This window comes from Nomascus leucogenys, chromosome 18, assembly GCF_006542625.1.
Source record: "Nomascus leucogenys isolate Asia chromosome 18, Asia_NLE_v1, whole genome shotgun sequence".
In the NCBI taxonomy this organism is placed as follows: Eukaryota; Metazoa; Chordata; class Mammalia; order Primates; family Hylobatidae; genus Nomascus; species Nomascus leucogenys.
Genome location: NC_044398.1, coordinates 75,835,159 through 75,853,687, shown reverse-complemented (window position 1 = coordinate 75,853,687; position 18,529 = coordinate 75,835,159). Strand labels below are relative to the sequence as shown.

Below are 18,529 nucleotides of genomic sequence, written 5' to 3'. Positions count from 1 at the left end.
GTTGCCCAGGCTGGTAAGTCCACTTTTAGTACCAGTTGGTGTTTTCTATTTCTTCCCTATTACTTTTTTCATTTCATTAGAAAACAAATCTGAATAAAGAGAAAATACAGTCTCAAGGGAATCCTGAAACTTTTTTTTTTTTTTTTTAGTGTCCTGGAGTTCACCCAAACGTGTAGCTAACATATTTGCTTATTATAGGTTCAAATTTCTGTTATAAAGAAAAGTCCTATAAAGCTTCGTTTTTCATGATTCCTGTGGTTTAGCAGGGGATGAGATGGTGGGTAAAAAATGAACCTCCATTAAAAATAAAGTGATTCCAACTTGGTATTAAAAGCAACTTTTTTCTTCATATTTTCAGATTATGGCCTTTGCAGCAACATAGAAGCAACTGGAGGCCATTATCCTAAGCCAATTTATGCAGGAAGAGAAAATCAAATACCACATACTCTCATAAGCGAGAGATAAACAATGAGTATACATGGACACAAAAAACAGAATAGACACTGAGGCCTATTTGAGGGTAGAAGGTGGCAGGGGCTGAGGACTAAAAAACTACCTATTGGGTATTATGCTGATTACATGGGTGACAAAACTATTTGTATACCAAACCCCTGTGGCACACAATTTACCCATATCACAAATCTGCACATGTACCCCTTGAACCTAAAATAAAAGTTAGAAAGAAAAAAAAATTAGCGGGCTTCCATTTTAAGCAACCTCAGCCATCTCAGGCTATGAAGAATCCCTCTGAAGGGAACATTTACCATGCATTATCAAGCTCCTACCATGACAGGCACTGTGCTTCAAGGTAAATATGTCTATATTCCTAGTAAGTGCAGTCTTTATTTTTCTTAGGGAGCTGTTGTGTTTAATAGTAGTAATGACATGTAAGCCATGTGAGGGCAAGGTCCATGTCTGTCTCCTTCCCTAGTATATCTTAGCACCTAGTGCAAAGTAGGCATTTAAATATGTTAAACAAATATACATGCTTCTACAAAACTTGTATTGTTTTAATCCCTTTGAGCATTTTTATGAGGTGATGTGTAAAACCAATTACAAGATTATGCTTATGGGGAACCTACAATGACTCCAATCATCAGCCAAGTAATAATTAGCACTATCATTAATATTGAATTATCCGTATTAGAAGAAATAAACAATAATTCAACATTTGATACTTTCCTTCAAAACAGGTTATAGCCTTAAAGATAAATTATCATTTTAGGCAAAGTATACATTTTGTATCTTTGTTTGAAAACAGCCTATCAATTGTTATTACATATCTTTGGAAACATCATTATGAATCTAGACTAGTCTCCCATTTTGAACTACATTCATGCCACATAAATAGCATTCCAAAGAGAATTGTTTCGAGTTTTATTTTTTAAAAAATTACACTTGAGGTAAGGAAAAAAAATACAGTAAAATTAGAGTTTAGAGATTAACCAAAATCCAAACTATACAACTTAATTTATGACTATTTAATTCAATCACAGTTTGTAACAAAACAAAAGGAACGAACATTTTTACCTTCAAATTCAGTGTAAACAATAACTTATTACATTTAAAAGAAGGCTGCCCATAAGTAGAACTCAGAAATTTCTTGACTTAATTGACAAGCCTAGGAATTCTAAAAAGTCATTAAAAATTTTAAAACCTGTAAAAATTATTTCATCTCTTTCAATCCATATTCATTTCATTCAGAACATTCTTTTTGACTATCAGTGGAATTCATTACATACTAAAGATAACACCATATTTATGCACAAATAAATTAATTTTTCCAGTAAGAGCTAATCTTCCTTTAAGAAGACTTCCCACATATTCACAATACATAATATCACAGAACACCCATATTTGGCCTAAATGCCTCTGAATTGTAGCATTACAAGATGGAAGTTCATTGTGCCTAATAATGTGATTGAGTTTTGTCCAAATGTCTTCCAGAGTTTGGCTGTTACAAATAGTGTGTTCTATTGTCCATCTTGCTCTATAAAATGAGTGTAAATTTAGTGCCTTTAAACTATCTTGCAATTTTTTAGACAAAGGAGAAACCTTTTTAGTACAATTATTGCTGGGAAGGGAAATACTCCAAGATCTCCTCTTGTGCTGTTTTCCCTTTTCTGATTGTTTACCAAGATTTCCAGAATTAGTCTGTTCCTTCAGTGTGTGTGACCAGGTTAAATGCTGCTTTTTCAAGCAAGGTTGAAACTCCAATAGATCTACTGTGCAATCATAACTGTGTGACTTAGCATCATGTTCTGAAATGGTTAAGTACTGTTTCACATCTTCAGCTGCCTCTCCAGAAATCACAGGTGGTGATCTTTTAGGTCTGAGTGGAAGCTTGGACCCATCATATGGAAACCAAGGTATAAATCTTGATAGCGGACGAGTAGGAAAGTCTTGAATTGCTTTTTCTGCAATTTTTGGCAGTTGTGTGGGATCACTCTCATATGGTCGATAATGTAATATTACTTCTGTAGTCATTCTGCCGTAATCCAGTTACTCTTAGTGATGAGAAAATTTCTTAGCTGAACTCCTCAGAGCTAGAATGTTAATTTATTATTGCAAGATTGTCTCTCTTGCCAAATCAGAGGGAAACAGGACCTAAAGTAGAAGTATTGCAAAGAATAAGATATGGTAGGGATACCCTGCCTACCAATAGGCAGGGAGAAAAGGAAAAACAAAAACCAAAAACCAGTCCCAACGTGGTATTTTACCAAAGTGCTATTGGTAAATGTGAATGTAATCTACAAACCTGAAAATTCTTTCTCTTACCAAAATAAGGAATCTGAACTAGATGCCCTATGAAATCACTTCCAGCCTAAAAATACTAGTAGTCAACATGTTTAACTCAATAGATTTAAAGGACTTGGCAGTATTGATATTAATATATTAAGTAATAATAGTCTTAAAACTTTAGCAGAAACAAAGTAAATGAATGATTCTTAAAATATTGTTTTCATATGAATGAACAAAAAATGTAATATTTAAAAATTTGAGGCAACTAAATTGAGGACAATGAAATCACTATAAATTCTAATCCAACATGGTGAAAACCCATCTCTACTCAAAATACAAAAAAAAATTAGCTGGGTGTGGTGGCGCATGCCTGTAGTCCCAGCTACTAGGGAAGCTGAGGCAGGAGAATAGCCTGAACCTGAGAGCCAGAGGCTGCAGTGAGCCAAGATTGTGCCACTCAGTCTGGGCGACAGAGCAAGACTTCATCTCATTAAAAAAAAAAAAAAAAAAAAAAAAAAAAAAATTCTAATCTGTCTGGAAGAAAATTAATCATTTTATACTTAAAATTATATAGATTGGCCAGGTGTGGTGGCTCACGCCTGTAATCCCAGAACTTTATGGGGGCCAAGGCAGGCAGATCACAAGGTCAGGAGCTCAAGACCAGCCTGGTCAACATGGTGAAACCCCGTCTCTACTAAAGATACAAAAAATAGCCGGCCATGGTGGCGTGTGCCTGTAATCCCAGCTACTCAGGAGACTGAGGGAGGAGAATCGCTTGAACCCGGGAGGTTGAGGTTTGCAGTGAACTGAGATCGCGCCATCGCACTCCCATTGCACTCCAGCCTGGGTGACAGGGCAAGACTGCGTCTCAAAAAAAAAAAAAAATTATATGGATTCCACCAAACAAATATATAGATAGAATATTTGATGATTTCACATCATTCTCTGCAGTAAAAACTAAAACCATTAATATGGTTTAACTTTGCTAATATGGTTTAACCAGGCTAAGAACCAGTTTTGTGACACTGTCTTCTCCTCATAATCCAGGCAATTAAACAGTATGGAGACCCTAATACCATGGCTTTTGAATTCCAATTTGGAGGAGAACAAGAAGTCTAGACTCCTATTTTTTCCTCTTAGAGCACAGAAGTCCTCAAGTTGCCCCAAATTAAGTCACTGATAATAAATTCCAGCATATGGTGCATAGGCTCAAGAATGGAGCCTTCCAATATCTGCAAGTTAGGCTTCCTCATCAGGCCCAAAGCTGTAAGAGCCATAAAACAGTCTTTTTCACATCCTAACGACAGCAGAAAAAAATAAGTTGAATCCCTTCTCCCCAAAAATCATTAGAGAATTACTTGATGAGGGTTCTCCCACTGCTAGGATAACCATGAGTATGGATTCTTGTCATCATGTCACAATAGAATCACTGTCTGATTCTGAAGAGTTAGAAGAAATAATTTCATAATTCTTTTTACCTACTGATACTGCCCACTACCAGATCTGACAACTCTCGAATTCATAAATAATTGTGATCTTTAACATCCATAATTTTAAATATGGATCTAAATGTTATCATATATTCTTTCAAGAATAATGCACTAATGTTTTTCTTCCCTGTTCCTTATACTTTCACATTGTAAAATATGGCACAGAGAAATTCTCTTGTTGTCTAAAGTCAATCAGTGTTATACTCAAGGGACAATTTTTTTTTTTTTTTGAGACAGAGTCTTTGTTGCCCAGGTTAGAGTGCAGTGGCACCATCTCGGCTTACAGCAAACTTCGCCTCCCAGGCTCAAGCGATTCTTGTGCCTCAGCCTCTTGGGTAGCTGGGACCACTGGTGTGCACCATCACGGCTGGCTAATTTTTGTATTTTCAGTAGAGACAGGGTTTCATAATGTTGGCTAGGCTGGTCTCGAACTCCTGATCTCAAGTGATCAGCCACCTCACCCAACCAAGAATAACAAGATATTATCTTTAACATTTTACATATTAAAAGATAAAGTGAACTTAAATGACCACTTAAATTAATACATTTGACATTCAGCATCAGTAAACTGAAATGTGTGAAAACTGTTGATTAACTAGAACAATGGGTTAACTATAAGATGGTACCAAACAGGTTTAATAAAGTTGAAACTATCAGTCAATTTTAAAGCACTTGTCCGTTTAGGCTGCTTATTGTTTTTTTTTTTTTTTTTTTGAGACAGGGTCTCACTCTGTCACCCAGGCTGGAGTGCAGTGGCGCAATCTCAGCTCACTGCAGCCTCTGCTTCCCAGGTTCAAGCGATTCTCCTGCCTCAGTCTCCCGAGTAGCTGGGATTACAGGTGTCCACCATCACACCTGGCTAATTTTTGTATTTTTGGTATAGACGGGTTTTCACCATGTTGGCCAGGCTGGTCTCAAACTCCTGACCTCAAGTGATCTGCCAGCCTCGGCCTCCCAAAGTGCTATTACAGGTGTGAGCCACCACGCCTGGCTTAGGCTGCTTAAATATTCTTTCTTAGATATCCTTTGCTTTGGAAAAAAAAGAATAACAGAAAACTAAAAATTCCCAGTGGCAGTCTCTGTATCACTGGAATTTAACTTTTTCTTTGTTTGTTTTTTGAGACGGAGTCTGGCTCTATCGCCTAGGTTGGCGTGCAGTGGCGTGATCTCGGATCACTGCAAGCTCTGCCTCCCGGGTTCACACCATTCTCCTGCCTCAGCCTCCCGAGTAGCTGGGACTACAGGCGCCCGCCACCACGCCTGGCTAATTTTTTGTATTTTTATAGAGACGGGGTTTCACTGTGTTAGCCAGTATGGTCTCGATCTCTTGACCTCGTGATCACCCGCCTTGGCCTCCCAAAGTGCTGGGATTACAGGCGTGAGCCACCACGCCCAGCTGGAATTTAACTGTTTTTAATAGCTTCTAATTTGTATAAATCACACATGGCAGCTAATAGAACTGGTCCAAATTCCCATCAGAGTAGCTGGTAGAGGAATTATCTCTGAGAATGCTGCTTCATTCTTTAGGAGGCAACACGGACTCTTGGAAAGAGAGGCAGGCCTTGCGTTGAAACACTGCCTCAATTACTAGCTATGTGATCTTGGAAAAGCTGCTTAAACTCTGAGAATTAATATTTACTCCACATACTTGAAGTGAGATTGTGAGATAAAGAACATGACAATTAGTTGTTTTTCTTTTCCCTCTTCTCCACGAGTAACAATCCATTTTAATCTCCATTTTAGTCTAAACCATTTGCTCAGGTTAAGCTTACAGGTCCCATCACTGTATCACTAAACATTACAAAGTTCCACAGCAAGAGACAATCTCGCTAACACAGGCATCATTATATGAGACTGATGAGCTTCTAGAAAGTCTGATGACTACATCATAATGGGAAGGATAAGGCGTTCCTCAAAATGGATGCCATAAGTGAAGTAAGTGCAATTCAACTGAACCCAAATGTCCATTGAGCATTTCCTCAGCTCATTCAAAAAGTCATTGTTAACGATATATTAAGGCATCCAAGAAACAAAAAGTGCATTTGTTGTAGTAAAAAACAAATAAAGCTGAAAAGATTTCAAATAAAAGGTTTCCAGAAAATAGGCATTTAAAAAATTGTCCAAAAAAAAGTCCTGCTGTTTTTTCCTAAATAATGATCTAATTAAATCACCAAACTTACTCAAAATGGCTGCGTACAAAAAATGAGAGTTGACATTAGATCTCGGACATATTTCCCACGTACACAGTGATTTGAAGTAAACTGCAGTTTGTTTTGAATAAATCTAAGTTATATGTTGCATTACTATGTATTGCTAAATTCTTTGCACTACTGTCTTGCAATACTAATTTTATAGGGGAAGCTGAAGCCTGATTAACTTCGCCAGTGCCACAGGAAGAAACAAGAGGAAAAAGCACTTTGGATGCCCGCTGTAATTCACAGAGACCTCCACGGTAGGAGCGGGACGTTAGCTTCTGCGGCTAAAATCTCGCGACTGAAGCAGCACAGATCAGAAAGAACGATTTACCAAGTATCTATTTCATTCTAGAAAGGGGCCCATAAACCTAAAAAGCGTCCAGGCGAAATCGCTTCCTCCCACTTGGCGGCAAAGGACAGAGCAGGAGGGCGAGCACTGAGTGTTTAAGAAGGATGAGGCCTACATGGCAAAGGCTTAGATAAATAGGGAATGCAAGAAAACAGAAAAGGGGACTCAGGTTCGCAAAAGTTTACCTTTTAGCGCCAGCAGGTGCTCCTGTTTAGGGGGATTCACTTCCATTTTGACCGGCACTTCTGACCCACTGCCTACGGGGGCTGGGCAGGTTCAACTTGGCCCGGAAGGAAACGGAAAACGTCGCGTTTGGCAAAACCAAAAGTCAAACGCACTCTCAACTTCTCTCAGGTGGTGGTACCTTAAATTCTCTTACTATGTCCTTTACAGACTGGCCTCTTTTCACCAAGTCCATTTCTTCTATTTTAGAAACGTAGGCATAAAATACTTTGTTTTCCATCTGCAATCACACATCGGGACTGCAGGAAAAGAAACCACCCCTCGGTAACAATACGCGGCCTCCCAAAGGCCAACGTTGCCGGAGTTTTTTTTAAAAAAAAAAAAAAAAAAAAGAGGGAGAGAGGAGAGAGAGAGAGAGGAGAGAGAGAGAGAGGAGAGGGAGAGGGAGAGGGAGAGGGAGAGGGAGAGGGAGAGAGGGAGAGAGAGAGAGAGAGAGAGAGAGAGACATGCTGGGATTTGTAGTTTATGCAAAAACCGCGTTGCATGCAGGGAGATGCCCGTATCCCCTCACCGCCCTGTTTACACCCTGGCTGGTTTGCGATTCGAGAGGAAAAATCATTAAAGGATCTGGAGTTTCACCCCAAAACTTTAATTCTGTTTTATCCCTTCTTTTTTTTCTTGTCTTTCCTCCAGCAGCTGCAGACTACATAATGAAAAATAACAAAAGTGCCGCGAGGCTGTGCAACTAACCACCCGACGACTACGAGGAGGAGGAGTAAGAGTCGGCTAAGCGGCGCCCAGTGTCCTACTGCGCCTGTGCGCCGGTGGCGTGCGCAGAGGCCTCTGGGTAGGTGGCTCAACCCCGCCTCTCAGTTGAGGACTCTGAAGGCTGTATCTGCGGCGCTGCCCCTCCGAGGATGGCTACCCTGGTTGTAAACAAGCTTGGAGCGGGAGTAGACAGTGGCCGGCAGGGCAGCCGGGGGACAGCTGTAGTGAAGGTGAGGGACCTTGCGTGCTCTGTTCTCCACCATCGGCCTCCCTTCGGTTCATCCTGGAGACCTGGCGGCATCGCCGCGGCCCAGGCTTCGATAGGTGGGATGCGCGGCCTCTGGGCCCCTTTTGGCATTACAAGTCTCGTCCTCTGCTCTGCATCCTTTCTCTCCTATGGCCTGAAATTGCCTGGTCTTCTGCTCATGACCTGTCATCATCGGAACATTTTTGAAAAGGAGCTTGCGGGCCAGTGGCAGTGATCTAGACCGGTCTTTTCTCCAGGTCTTCTGCTGTTAGTTAAACTCAACAGGCATTAATTAGCTTAGTATTATAAATTGAGTCATCATCATCGTAACTACGTACTACGTTAGGTGTTTTAGCTCGTTAATATCTACTTATGAAGTAGATGTTAATTCCCATTTTACAGGGAGGAAACCCAGGTTTAGGTAAACACAGTGTGTGGCAGAGCCCCGGGTTGACCGGCTTTAAAGTCTATGCTTTTCACTATTGTACTGCGTCTGTAATCAGACATCTGTTATTGGCTGAGCTGCCCTCTCCCCTGTTAGTAGTACAGTCTATTAACACTTTTCACGAGTCTGCAACATCGTCATAGCTGGGCATTAACGATAGAGTTTATGAATTTTCTTATGCTTGAAGTTTGAGATTCTACCATGTATACATGCTCCAGAATGAATTTGCTAAAAAATCATTTGAAATATGTGGCACTCATTTTTCCCTTCACTGTTGTGCACGGAAAGATCTGGAGGGGAGAACTGATGTCATTGGTTTATAGAGTAACCTTCAGGAGCATCTCTAATCTAAGAGATTGATAATTCTCATTCCTGGCTACATATTAGGATCACTGAGGATTTTTAGTACACTACTGATGCACTCCTCCTCCAGTTCTGATGAGGTTGACATCAGTATATTTTAGGAATTACCAGAAGTTATTTTAATGTGCAACCAGGATTAAGAATTACTGATCAAGGTAATATATGAAGTTTTTTTAACATCTTGAAAAATAGACACCTATGATTATTCAGGTAATGTTGGTTTTATATGACAGCAAATGAGACATTTCTTCCCACAATTTAGTATCAGTCAATATTGGTGGTTGTTGATTCAGATGACCTTTAGGTACTAATGAAGTTATTCTACAGGTACACAGCATATCTGATATGCAAAGGAGCCCTCATTAGTAGGCATGTTGTGTGATTGAGATTTTATTTGTTGAATTGTGCTTTTGCTAAGTAGAGAATACTTGCAGAGTACTTTGTGAATTAACTTGAAGTTTAAGTTTTATTTCATAATTGGAATGGGTATCATTGCAGTATCTATTTTTTTGTTACCCTGTTTGCCTTACAGTCTCAAAAGTGTACCAAAGCCTGATGTAACTCCAGTTTGTTACAGCACAGAATTTGATACATTGGAGGCTCACCTTGTTCGTTTTCGTCTTAACATGTAAAACGTTCCTGAACTGTGCAATAAAATAGTCCTTTTTGACAAAATCTTCATGCCATAATTTGTAGTAGGTATAGTGGCATAAACTAAAAAAACCTCACTGTCATTTCTATAGATGAAAGCAAGAAGTATTTATTGGAAGGTAAAAGTTGAAGTATATAATGCTAATACTGTGTAAAATGGCCTTTTGCTTGTGAACAAGTTGATAATGACATGGATTTTATCATTAGGGAACACAGTAACATAAAAATCTGATATTGTGGCTAGGCGCGGTGGCACACGCCTGTAAAGCACAAAGTGCCTGGGAAGCACTTTGGGAGGCCGAAGTGGGCGGATCACTTGAGGTCAGGAGTTCGAGACTAGCCTGACCAACATGGCGAAACCCCATCTCTACTAATAATGCAAAAAGTAGCCAGGCATTGTGGTGTGGGCCTGTTAATCCCAGTTATTCAGGAGGCCGAGGCAGGAGAATCACTTGAACCCAGGAGGCGGAGGTTGCAGTGAGCTGAGTTTGTGCCACTGCATTCCAGCCTGGGCGACAGAGTGAGACTCCCATCTGAAAAATAAAAGATAAAAAATCTGATATTGTGAAATAACTGACATGTAAAAATGTATCACAGAAAGTTTCACACCTTTAATCTCAGCACTTTGGGAGGCCGAGGTGGGAGGATTGCTTGAGCCCCAGAGTTTGAGACCAGCCTGGGCAACATAGTGAGACCCTACCTCTACAAATAATAATAAAAAAAATTAGCCAGGCATAGTGGCACATGCCTGTGGTACCAGCTACCTGGGAGTCTGAGGCAGGAGGATTGCCTGAGCTTGGGAGGTCAAGGCTGCAGTGAACCATGCTCAGGCCACTACACTCCAGCCTGGCTGACAGAGTGAGACCCTTTCTCAAAAAAAATAAAATAATAATAATAAATAACAATATAAAATAAAATATAATCTGATTGATTACAGTTTGATTTCCAAATAATAAGTCTGAAGCTTTTTTGGCATTTTTTGAAGTGTAAAATAAAGAGCTTTTTCCTATCTAGGGCTTTTTGCTGTTAACCACAATTCCTATTTATAGGTACTGAGGAAATATTTTCTTGCTGTATTATTTATCGAGTTGATGCAAAATAGTCTAGTAACTTTATTTTTGGACCTGTGTTTGGTTTGCTAATCAATGGAATTTTATTAGTGCTTTTTGAAAAATACGGTAACAGCATAAGGAAGTTCTTTTAAATCTTGTATAGTGATGAGATCAGAGATACAGGATTGAAATGAACTAAACAATTTTAATATGGTTCTTTGGAGTTTATTGTCATAAACAAATTTAATTTATTAGAGTATCATAATACAGCATTTATAAAATGTTGCATTTGTTTTATATCAAATTCTATTATGAATTTTTGAGACAGAGCCTCGCTCTGTTGCCCAGGCTGGAGGGCAGTGGCACAATCTCGGCTCACTGCAAGCTCCGCCTCCTAGGTTCATACCATTCTCCTCCCGAGTAGCTGGGACTATAGGTGCCCGCCGCTGCGCCTGGCTAATTTTTTGTATTTTTAGTAGAGATGGGGTTTCACCATGTTAGCCAGGATGGTCTCTATCTCCTGACCTTGTGATCTGCCCTCCTTGGCCTCCCAAAGTGCTGGGATTACTGGCGTGAGCCACCGCGCCCAGCCTGTGAATATTTTTCCTGTATTTAATTGAATTTTTTTTTTGAGGCAGGTTCTCTGTCACCCAGGTGGGAGTGCAATGGCATGATCATGGCTCATAGCAACCTCGATCTCCTGGGCTCAAGTGATCTTCCCACCTCAGTTTTTGATTTTTTTGTAGAGACAGGGTCTCGCTGTGTTGCCCAGGCTGGTCTTGAACTCCTGGCCTCAAGCAGTCCTCTTGCCTTGGCGTCCCAAAGTGCTGTGATTGCAGGTGTGAGCCACGGTGCCTGGCCTAAATGAATTTGATAACGTGAAACTTTCCCCTTTTTAAAAAATGTAGGATAAATTGAAGTATGTGTATATATGAATAATAGATAGAATTATACATGGGTAGCTGTTCCCCAGTTGTTTGCCTTTCTCATGGGGAACCAATGTTCCAATGTTACTGGTGTCCTATGTATCCTTCCAGGAAGACAGTACGCTTATACAACAATATAAAAAAAATTTGCTCTTTCCCCACCTTTATGAAAAAACGAATATATTCTATTATTTTTCTTTTTGTTTTAATCATATGAAATCATTCTGTGTATACATGAAAAACTTCATCTTTCTCACTATCCTATATAGTTTTATAGTATTATGAATGTGCCACAATTTATTTTCCAAGCTGATATTGATGTATATTTACTTTGTTTCCAATTTTTTGCTAATGCAAATGATGCTTTAAGGAATAACATACAGATTTTGTCACACGTGTCTAATATGCTTGTAGGATAAATTCCTGCAACTGGAATTACTGAGTTATTTAAATTTGGTAAATATTGACAAGTTGCCCTCCATAGAAGCTGTATTGCTCAATAAACATTTCATAGCAATTAGTAATGTATGAGAGTGTCTGCTTTCCTACACCTTCACTAACAAAGTGTTACCAACATTTTTGATCTAATCTGAAAAAAGTATTTTGAAGTAGCTTTAATTTGCATTTTTCTTTCTTTATTTTTTTAAGACCGAGTGTCACTCTGTCACCTAGGCTGGAGTGCGGTGTCGTGATCTTGGCTCACTGCAACCTCCGCCTCCCAGCCTCAAGCGATTATCTTGCCTCAGCCTCCTGAGTAAACTGGGCTTATAGGCACCCGCCACTATGCCCGGCTAATTTTTTTGTATTTTTAGTAGAGATGGGATTTCACCATGTTGTCCAGGCTGCTCTCGAACTCCTGACCTCAGATGTTCCACTCGCCTCGGCCTCCCAAAGTGTTGGGATTACAGGCATGAGCCACTGTGCCTAGCTTTAATTTGCATTTTTCTTATTATGAGTTAGATTGAACATCTTTTCATGTAAAGAATTTTCATCTTTTCTGTGAACAATATTATGTTTCTTATTTTTATTCATTTTTCTCTTCCCAAACCCTTATTTACATTGAAGGACTAAATTTAAATTTCTTTTGAACCATAATAAGATGCAAAGCAATTATGAATTATCACTGTATGGTGAAAGATATTTGCATCTCAAGCACTAAGTCCAAGTTAATTGTAGAGTTAGGTTTAAAATCATGGTAGATTTAGTCTGATTTCTACCTTGGGTTTTCTGTTTTTTACCTTGTGTTGTGTGTTTGATGATGGTGAGCTTAATTGTTTTTAAATTATTTTACTGGACTTTATGTAAGCAGTAGGTACTTAGTATTTAAAATACCCAGTTCCTGAGGGTTCTTTGGTCCAACAGGGAAAGACGGGCTAAAAGACCAAGGTATTAAAGTGCTTTGGGTGTTAGGGTAGACGCTTATACAGAGTACATGGGGGCCCAAAGGACAAGTATAGTCCTTTCCTCAGTGTTAGCATGAAGAGACATGAAACAGTTTCTCATGTTCTTAGAACTATAAGCTGTTGGATATAGTTGGAGCACAGGGTCAGAAGTATGGCAGTGAAGCAATAGGACAGGGACCAGATTGTAGCAGGTCTTGAATGACAGGAGTTTGAGGTATGATTGAATAGTACAGTGTGGGTATTTAAAAAAAAAATTAACTCAAGGTATGAAACACTACAAATATACTTAGAAATAAGTGCTGAAAATGCCTTATTGCTATAAATACAATTTGTTGACTCTTTGTAAAACATAAACTTACGGACTTGAGAATGAGAATATGCTGATAAATGGCCTTTCTTTTGACTGACTGTAGCCTTGTGCAAGTCATGTGTCTGTAACTAGAGCTAGAAAGACAAACTAGTTTCTAATTCAGAGCTATATTTATTGATAGAGAACAGGAATTGAAATTTAAGTTTAAGGTGATTGCTTTTTTGCCTTTGTATTTAATGTACATTAGATAGTAGAAGTTACTTGAAAGTTACCTGTCTTTTCTTAACAAGTTCTTTATCATTTACAGGGGTAATTGTTATCTCAGCACATATTTTACATTATTTTTGTTGAAATTAATGATAGTTTATTTGTGTTGAAATTAATGATGGGTTAGGTAGTTGCGGAGAAATTGCTTAAGAACCCACCTTCAGTAGAATTACATACTGTTTGTACAGATTCAGATATAATGACTGAAATCATAATTTTCAAAAGTTAACAAAGATGTTAATTTACAGCATCTTTGCTCCTAACACTTAGTATTTCAAAGATATTTCATTATGATATAATTTTGGCAGGGTCTGTCAAATGGAATGACTTTAAAGTGATTTAAGATTTCACAACCTACATAGTTTTTTTTCATAGAGGAATAAAGTAACAATGTTGATTCAATATATTAGGTGAATTTTCTTATATACCTAAAATATATATGCTTTTAAAATTGTTTAAAGAGCACATCCTTCCTTTTCAAATATTAGGTGCTAGAGTGTGGAGTTTGTGAAGACGTCTTTTCTTTGCAAGGAGACAAAGTTCCTCGCCTTTTGCTTTGTGGCCATACCGTCTGTCATGACTGTCTCACTCGACTACCTCTTCATGGAAGAGCAATCCGTTGCCCATTTGATCGACAAGTAACAGACCTAGGTAGGAAAAGTATTTGTATGGATTTAAGATTGAAAATTGTTCATGTAATGCAAATGTCATAGAAAACAATTTCCTTCCACTTGATTTTTAGAATGATAAAATTCCCAGAAAGTTTCAGAAAGCCTGAGTTTCTATTAAGGTCAATAATCTTCAAGCTATAAACTATCTCACTCTTAGTTACTAATTTTATTTTATCTTCTGAGATGTTTATATTCAATACTTATCTGTAAAGAGCTTTAAGACACCTGAGAAAAACGTGCTACCCTGATTCAAATAAATAAGAATGTGTATCACAGAGTGAATCATTTGCCTGAAGCCATAAACCCAATAGAACAATATTTTCTTAACAAATAAATAACCCAATAATGAAAATACAGATAAGTCATTTGAGTCTCAGCGTGTTTTTATTTACTAATATCAAGGACAGAAGTGTTTGTAGCTTGTGATAATTCCTCTTTATTTTCTGTTAAAATGAGTTTGAAGGGTTTGTGGATTTTTTTTGCAGTTTTCTGTATACTTTTAAACCTTTTCTTTATATATTTCAAACTAAGTTATTTTCAGGTACCAGATTTGGAAATAATAGCATTTACTAACATTTGAACAGTTATTTCACAAACGTAAGTTCTGTAAGTTTACTCTTTTTGATACAGGAGTTTTCTCCAAAAGAGTTTAAGGTTGCCATTTTTTTTTCCAGGTCAGTTGCACTATCTAAGACAGTTTTAATATATTCATACTATTTTTCAAGTGGAACACATTCAAAATAATTTATCCACCAAAAAAGGAAGCAAGAGTACCTATAATTTTAGGCTGGAAGACTTTGAAATACTAAGAAACATGGTTTTAAAATATTTTCTGGAGAAAGAAAAGGATTTTTAAGGTTTTGGTGATCTTTGATGTATATAAATAGTCTATTTGCCTGACAACTAATGTAGGACAATAATAACATTATAGATAGCATTAACTTACCAGTAGCCGAGAAATAATAGGGATTGGGAAAGTCTCTGTACTTTTATTTGGTCTTTTATTCTGTGAGATATGCATATATCATACTATTTCTTTATATAAAACTGTACTTAGGCCAGGCGAGGTGGTTCACACCTGTAATCCAGAACTTTGCAAGGCTAAGGTGGGTGGATCACCTGAAGTCAGGAGTTCAAGGCCAGCCTGGCCAAAATGGTGAGACCCCTTTTCTTCTAAAAATGTAAAAATTAGCTAGGCGTGGTGGTAGATGTCTGTAATCCCAGCTACTCGGGAGGCTGAGGCAGGAGAATCGCTTGAACCTGGGAGATGGAGGTTGCAGTGAGCCTAGATCGTGCCATTGCCCTCCAGCCTGGGCAACAAGAGCAAAACTCGGTCTCAGACAAACAAACAAAAAAACTATGCTTAAAGAAATAGTAATGTTTTTCAAATAGAGGATAGAACCTTTCTTCTACCTTTTTTTTTTTTTTACAGCAGAGTGTTACTCTGTCACCCAGGCTGGAGTGCTGTGGCGTGATCTCAGCTCACTGCAGCCTCCACCTCCGGGGTTCAAGCGATTCTCCCACCTCAGCCTCCTGAGTAGCTGGGATTACAGGCACCTGCCACCACGCCTGACTAATTTGTATTTTTAGTAGAGATGGGGTTTCACCATGTTGGCCTGGCTGGTCTCGAACTCCTGACCTCATGTGATCCACCCACCTCAGCCTCCCAAAGTGCTGGGATTACAGGCATGAGCCACCACACCTGGCTCTTCTACCTTTTTGAAGAGCACTTTACCTTCTCTACATTAATACCACAATGTGAAGAGTTACTATCCTCAATGTTTAACAAAACTAGAAACTTATGACAGGGAACTAGACTGAATACATCCATTCTCCTCTCTGACTTCTCTGAATCCTGAATCAGAATTTCTGTCTAGTCCAAGAAGAATATGAGTAGTTATTAATACTGTTCAGCAATATTCCTGATTTTCTTCTGCTCATATGGTGAAATTATACTTCCTTGCCCTCTTACGCATCACTGTGTGATGTTCATTGATCAGTGAAATGTAAGCAGAAGTGAAGTGTTAGCATCCAGGTAGAAGTTAATAAGAGAAAGTTTATGATTTTCAAAGTAAATTCTTCTCCTTGCTACAGTGAGGTGGTCCAGATGGAGGCTTGGTAGCCTGTGTCCCTGTTTGTGGTCAGTGGGGAACAGAGTCTCTTTTGTCTTCCCTAATCCCTGAGATGTTGCATGAGCAAAAAATAAATCTTTGTTGTGTTAAGCCATTGAGATTATAGAGTTGTTTCGACACTTACAGAATTAAGTGATAAATATTAGGCACTACCTAGTAATAATGCTAGAAGTTTATTTGTATATATTCATTATATAGTGACTGGATATTTAGAAAATTGTCAAGACTATATTTTTAAATGATCACTTAGTGTACTTCTTAACCTTTATGTAAATAGATAGAACTCAGCTTGTTGTAGAACATGTGTTAAAAATTAAGGAGAAAGCCTTCTAGGGGCAAGGCTGAGGATAGATATGTTCAGTCTAGTTTTTTTGGGAGAACCACAACACAGAATGGCTTTTTTTTTTTTTTTTTTTTTTTTTTTTTAAGAGCCAGGAGGAAGGGGAGCCCTGCAGGCAATAACTCCATCAACCTTTTATATATTTATTCATTTAATGAATATGTATTAGGTGGCAGCTATGTCAGATGTTATTTGTTGCACAGGAGTTTACCATAACAAGTATTCCTTCTGCTAAAGGATTTGGCTTTTATTCATAGGTTCAGGAAGAGTGTGTATGTTGTCCTGGGTTACAATGTTATATGTATTTCTTAAGGTAGGTTGCTGCAAAAAGTATTTGAAAATGCTTGTTTTAGCATATATAGTAAAAGTCAATGACAAAATAAGACTTGTAAAATTAAATGATAGAGAAATAGGCTGGGCATGGTGGCTCACACCTGTAATCCCAGCACTTTGGGAGGCTGAGGCAGTCAGATCACTTTAGGCCAGGAGTTTTGAGACCAGCCTGACCAGCATGGCGAAACCCCATCTCTACCAAAATATACAAAAAAATCAGCTGGGCGTAGTGGCACACACCTGTAGTCCCAGCCACTTGGGAGGCTGAGGCACGAGGATTGCTTGAACCCAGAAGGTGGAGATTGCAATGAGCAGAGATCACGCTACTGCACACCAGCCTGGGCGACATAGCAAGACTCTATCTCAAAAAAAAAAGTAAAAGAGATTTAAATAATTTTTTTAAACTGTGGCAAAATATATGTATAACATAAAATTTGCCATTTTAACCATTTCTAAGTTTAGGGACATTAAGTACATTCATATTGTTGTGCAGCCTTTACCACCATAATTTTTTAACGTGTATTTAGATTTTCTTTTTTTTTTGAGATAGAGTCTTGCTCTGTCATCCAGGTTGGAGCGCAGTGGTGCGATCTTGGCTCACTGCAACCTCCACCTCCCGGGTTCAAGTGATTCTCGTCCCTTAGCCTCCTGAGTGGCTGGGATTATGGGTGCCTGACGCCACACCTGGCTAATTTTTGTATTTTTAGTAGAGACGGGATTTCACCATGTTCACCAGGCTGGTCTTGAACTCCTGGCCTTAAGTGATCTGTCCGCCTCAGTCTCCCAAACTGCTGCGATTACAGACGTGAGCCAAAGCGCCTGGCCGAAAAATAATAAATTTTAAAGTGTGTTTCTACTTGGAAGGCTGAAGGATTCTTCTGTTTTTTTAAGAGAGAGTATTAACAAAGCAATTATTTTGGTATTAAAAAATGGGGGAAATTTGAATTTTGAAAATTTAGACGTTATTAACTACTGAACTATATGTATTAGAAATTACTTTTGAGGTATGGGTAAAATTATTAATCGTCCATTTTGTTAGATTTAGTTTTTGTTTTTGTATTCTAGGCGATTCAGGTGTCTGGGGATTGAAAAAAAATTTTGCTTTATTGGAGCTTTTGGAACGACTGCAGAATGGGCCTATTGGTCAGTATGGAGCTGCAGAAGAATCCATTGGGATATCTGGAGAGGTATTGATCATACTTGGTGAAATATTTATTACGAGCATGAATTTTTCTTTTAATATATGCCATTATTAGCACAATATTACCTTATTTATTTCAGCAGGTAAATTTCTAGAAACACAACTTTTCATTACATTACAGTGCTGAAGGACAAGACTATTCCCAAGAGAAAAAACTAGAATTATTTGAAAATCCTATGCCTAAACTATGCTTTATGTGTGAACTTTTTTTTCCTTATCATAATTCAGTTCTACCAAGAATAAAGTGAAAAGAGGAAGAAGATTATGAAATAGTAAGAAAGATATGTAAGCAACAGTAGAGCGGAGGATGCAAAAGTAAATTAGTCAACAGTAAAACTCAATGAGAGAAAGAAAAACTGGATGTAAGAGGCCATTTAGTACAAAGGGAAAAATGACTTAAAGATAGCAGTAGCTTCTGAGGGAATTGTTACTGTTATAGCTTCAAGAAAAGGTTAAACTTT

At 38.4% G+C, this 18,529-nt stretch overlaps 3 protein-coding genes across 7 annotated transcripts in view; 1 reads left to right on the top strand and 2 right to left on the bottom strand.

Moving 5' to 3' along the window:
* TRAPPC13 (trafficking protein particle complex 13) overlaps nt 1–7,354 on the bottom strand; it is a 39,171-nt gene extending 31,817 nt beyond the window's left edge. For 2 of the 4 annotated variants that reach the window (XM_012497334.2, XM_003265994.4), the window contains exon 1: nt 6,962–7,335. In XM_012497334.2, the coding sequence (XP_012352788.1) occupies nt 6,962–7,007 (46 nt within the window). In that variant the 5' untranslated portion in view covers nt 7,008–7,335. Of the gene's footprint in view, nt 1–6,961 lie in introns of all 4 variants that reach the window. The other 2 variants (XM_003265995.4, XM_012497333.2) reach the window with 2 other exon arrangements.
* Nucleotides 1,364–7,255, bottom strand: SHLD3 (shieldin complex subunit 3). Its single transcript, XM_030798849.1, has 2 exons — nt 6,962–7,255; nt 1,364–2,607 (listed from the first exon to the last, which is right to left on the bottom strand). The coding sequence occupies exon 2, from the start codon at nt 2,485–2,487 to the stop codon at nt 1,735–1,737; it is 753 nt and encodes a 250-aa protein (XP_030654709.1). The 5' UTR covers nt 2,488–2,607; nt 6,962–7,255; the 3' UTR covers nt 1,364–1,734.
* A 186-nt stretch (nt 7,355–7,540) lies between the features above and the next one.
* TRIM23 (tripartite motif containing 23) overlaps nt 7,541–18,529 on the top strand; it is a 35,514-nt gene continuing 24,525 nt past the window's right edge. For both annotated transcript variants that reach the window (XM_003265993.4, XM_030798844.1), the window contains exons 1-3: nt 7,541–7,957; nt 13,880–14,042; nt 17,933–18,054. In XM_003265993.4, the coding sequence (XP_003266041.1) occupies nt 7,877–7,957; nt 13,880–14,042; nt 17,933–18,054 (366 nt within the window). In that variant the 5' untranslated portion in view covers nt 7,541–7,876. The remainder of the gene's footprint in view (nt 7,958–13,879; nt 14,043–17,932; nt 18,055–18,529) is intronic.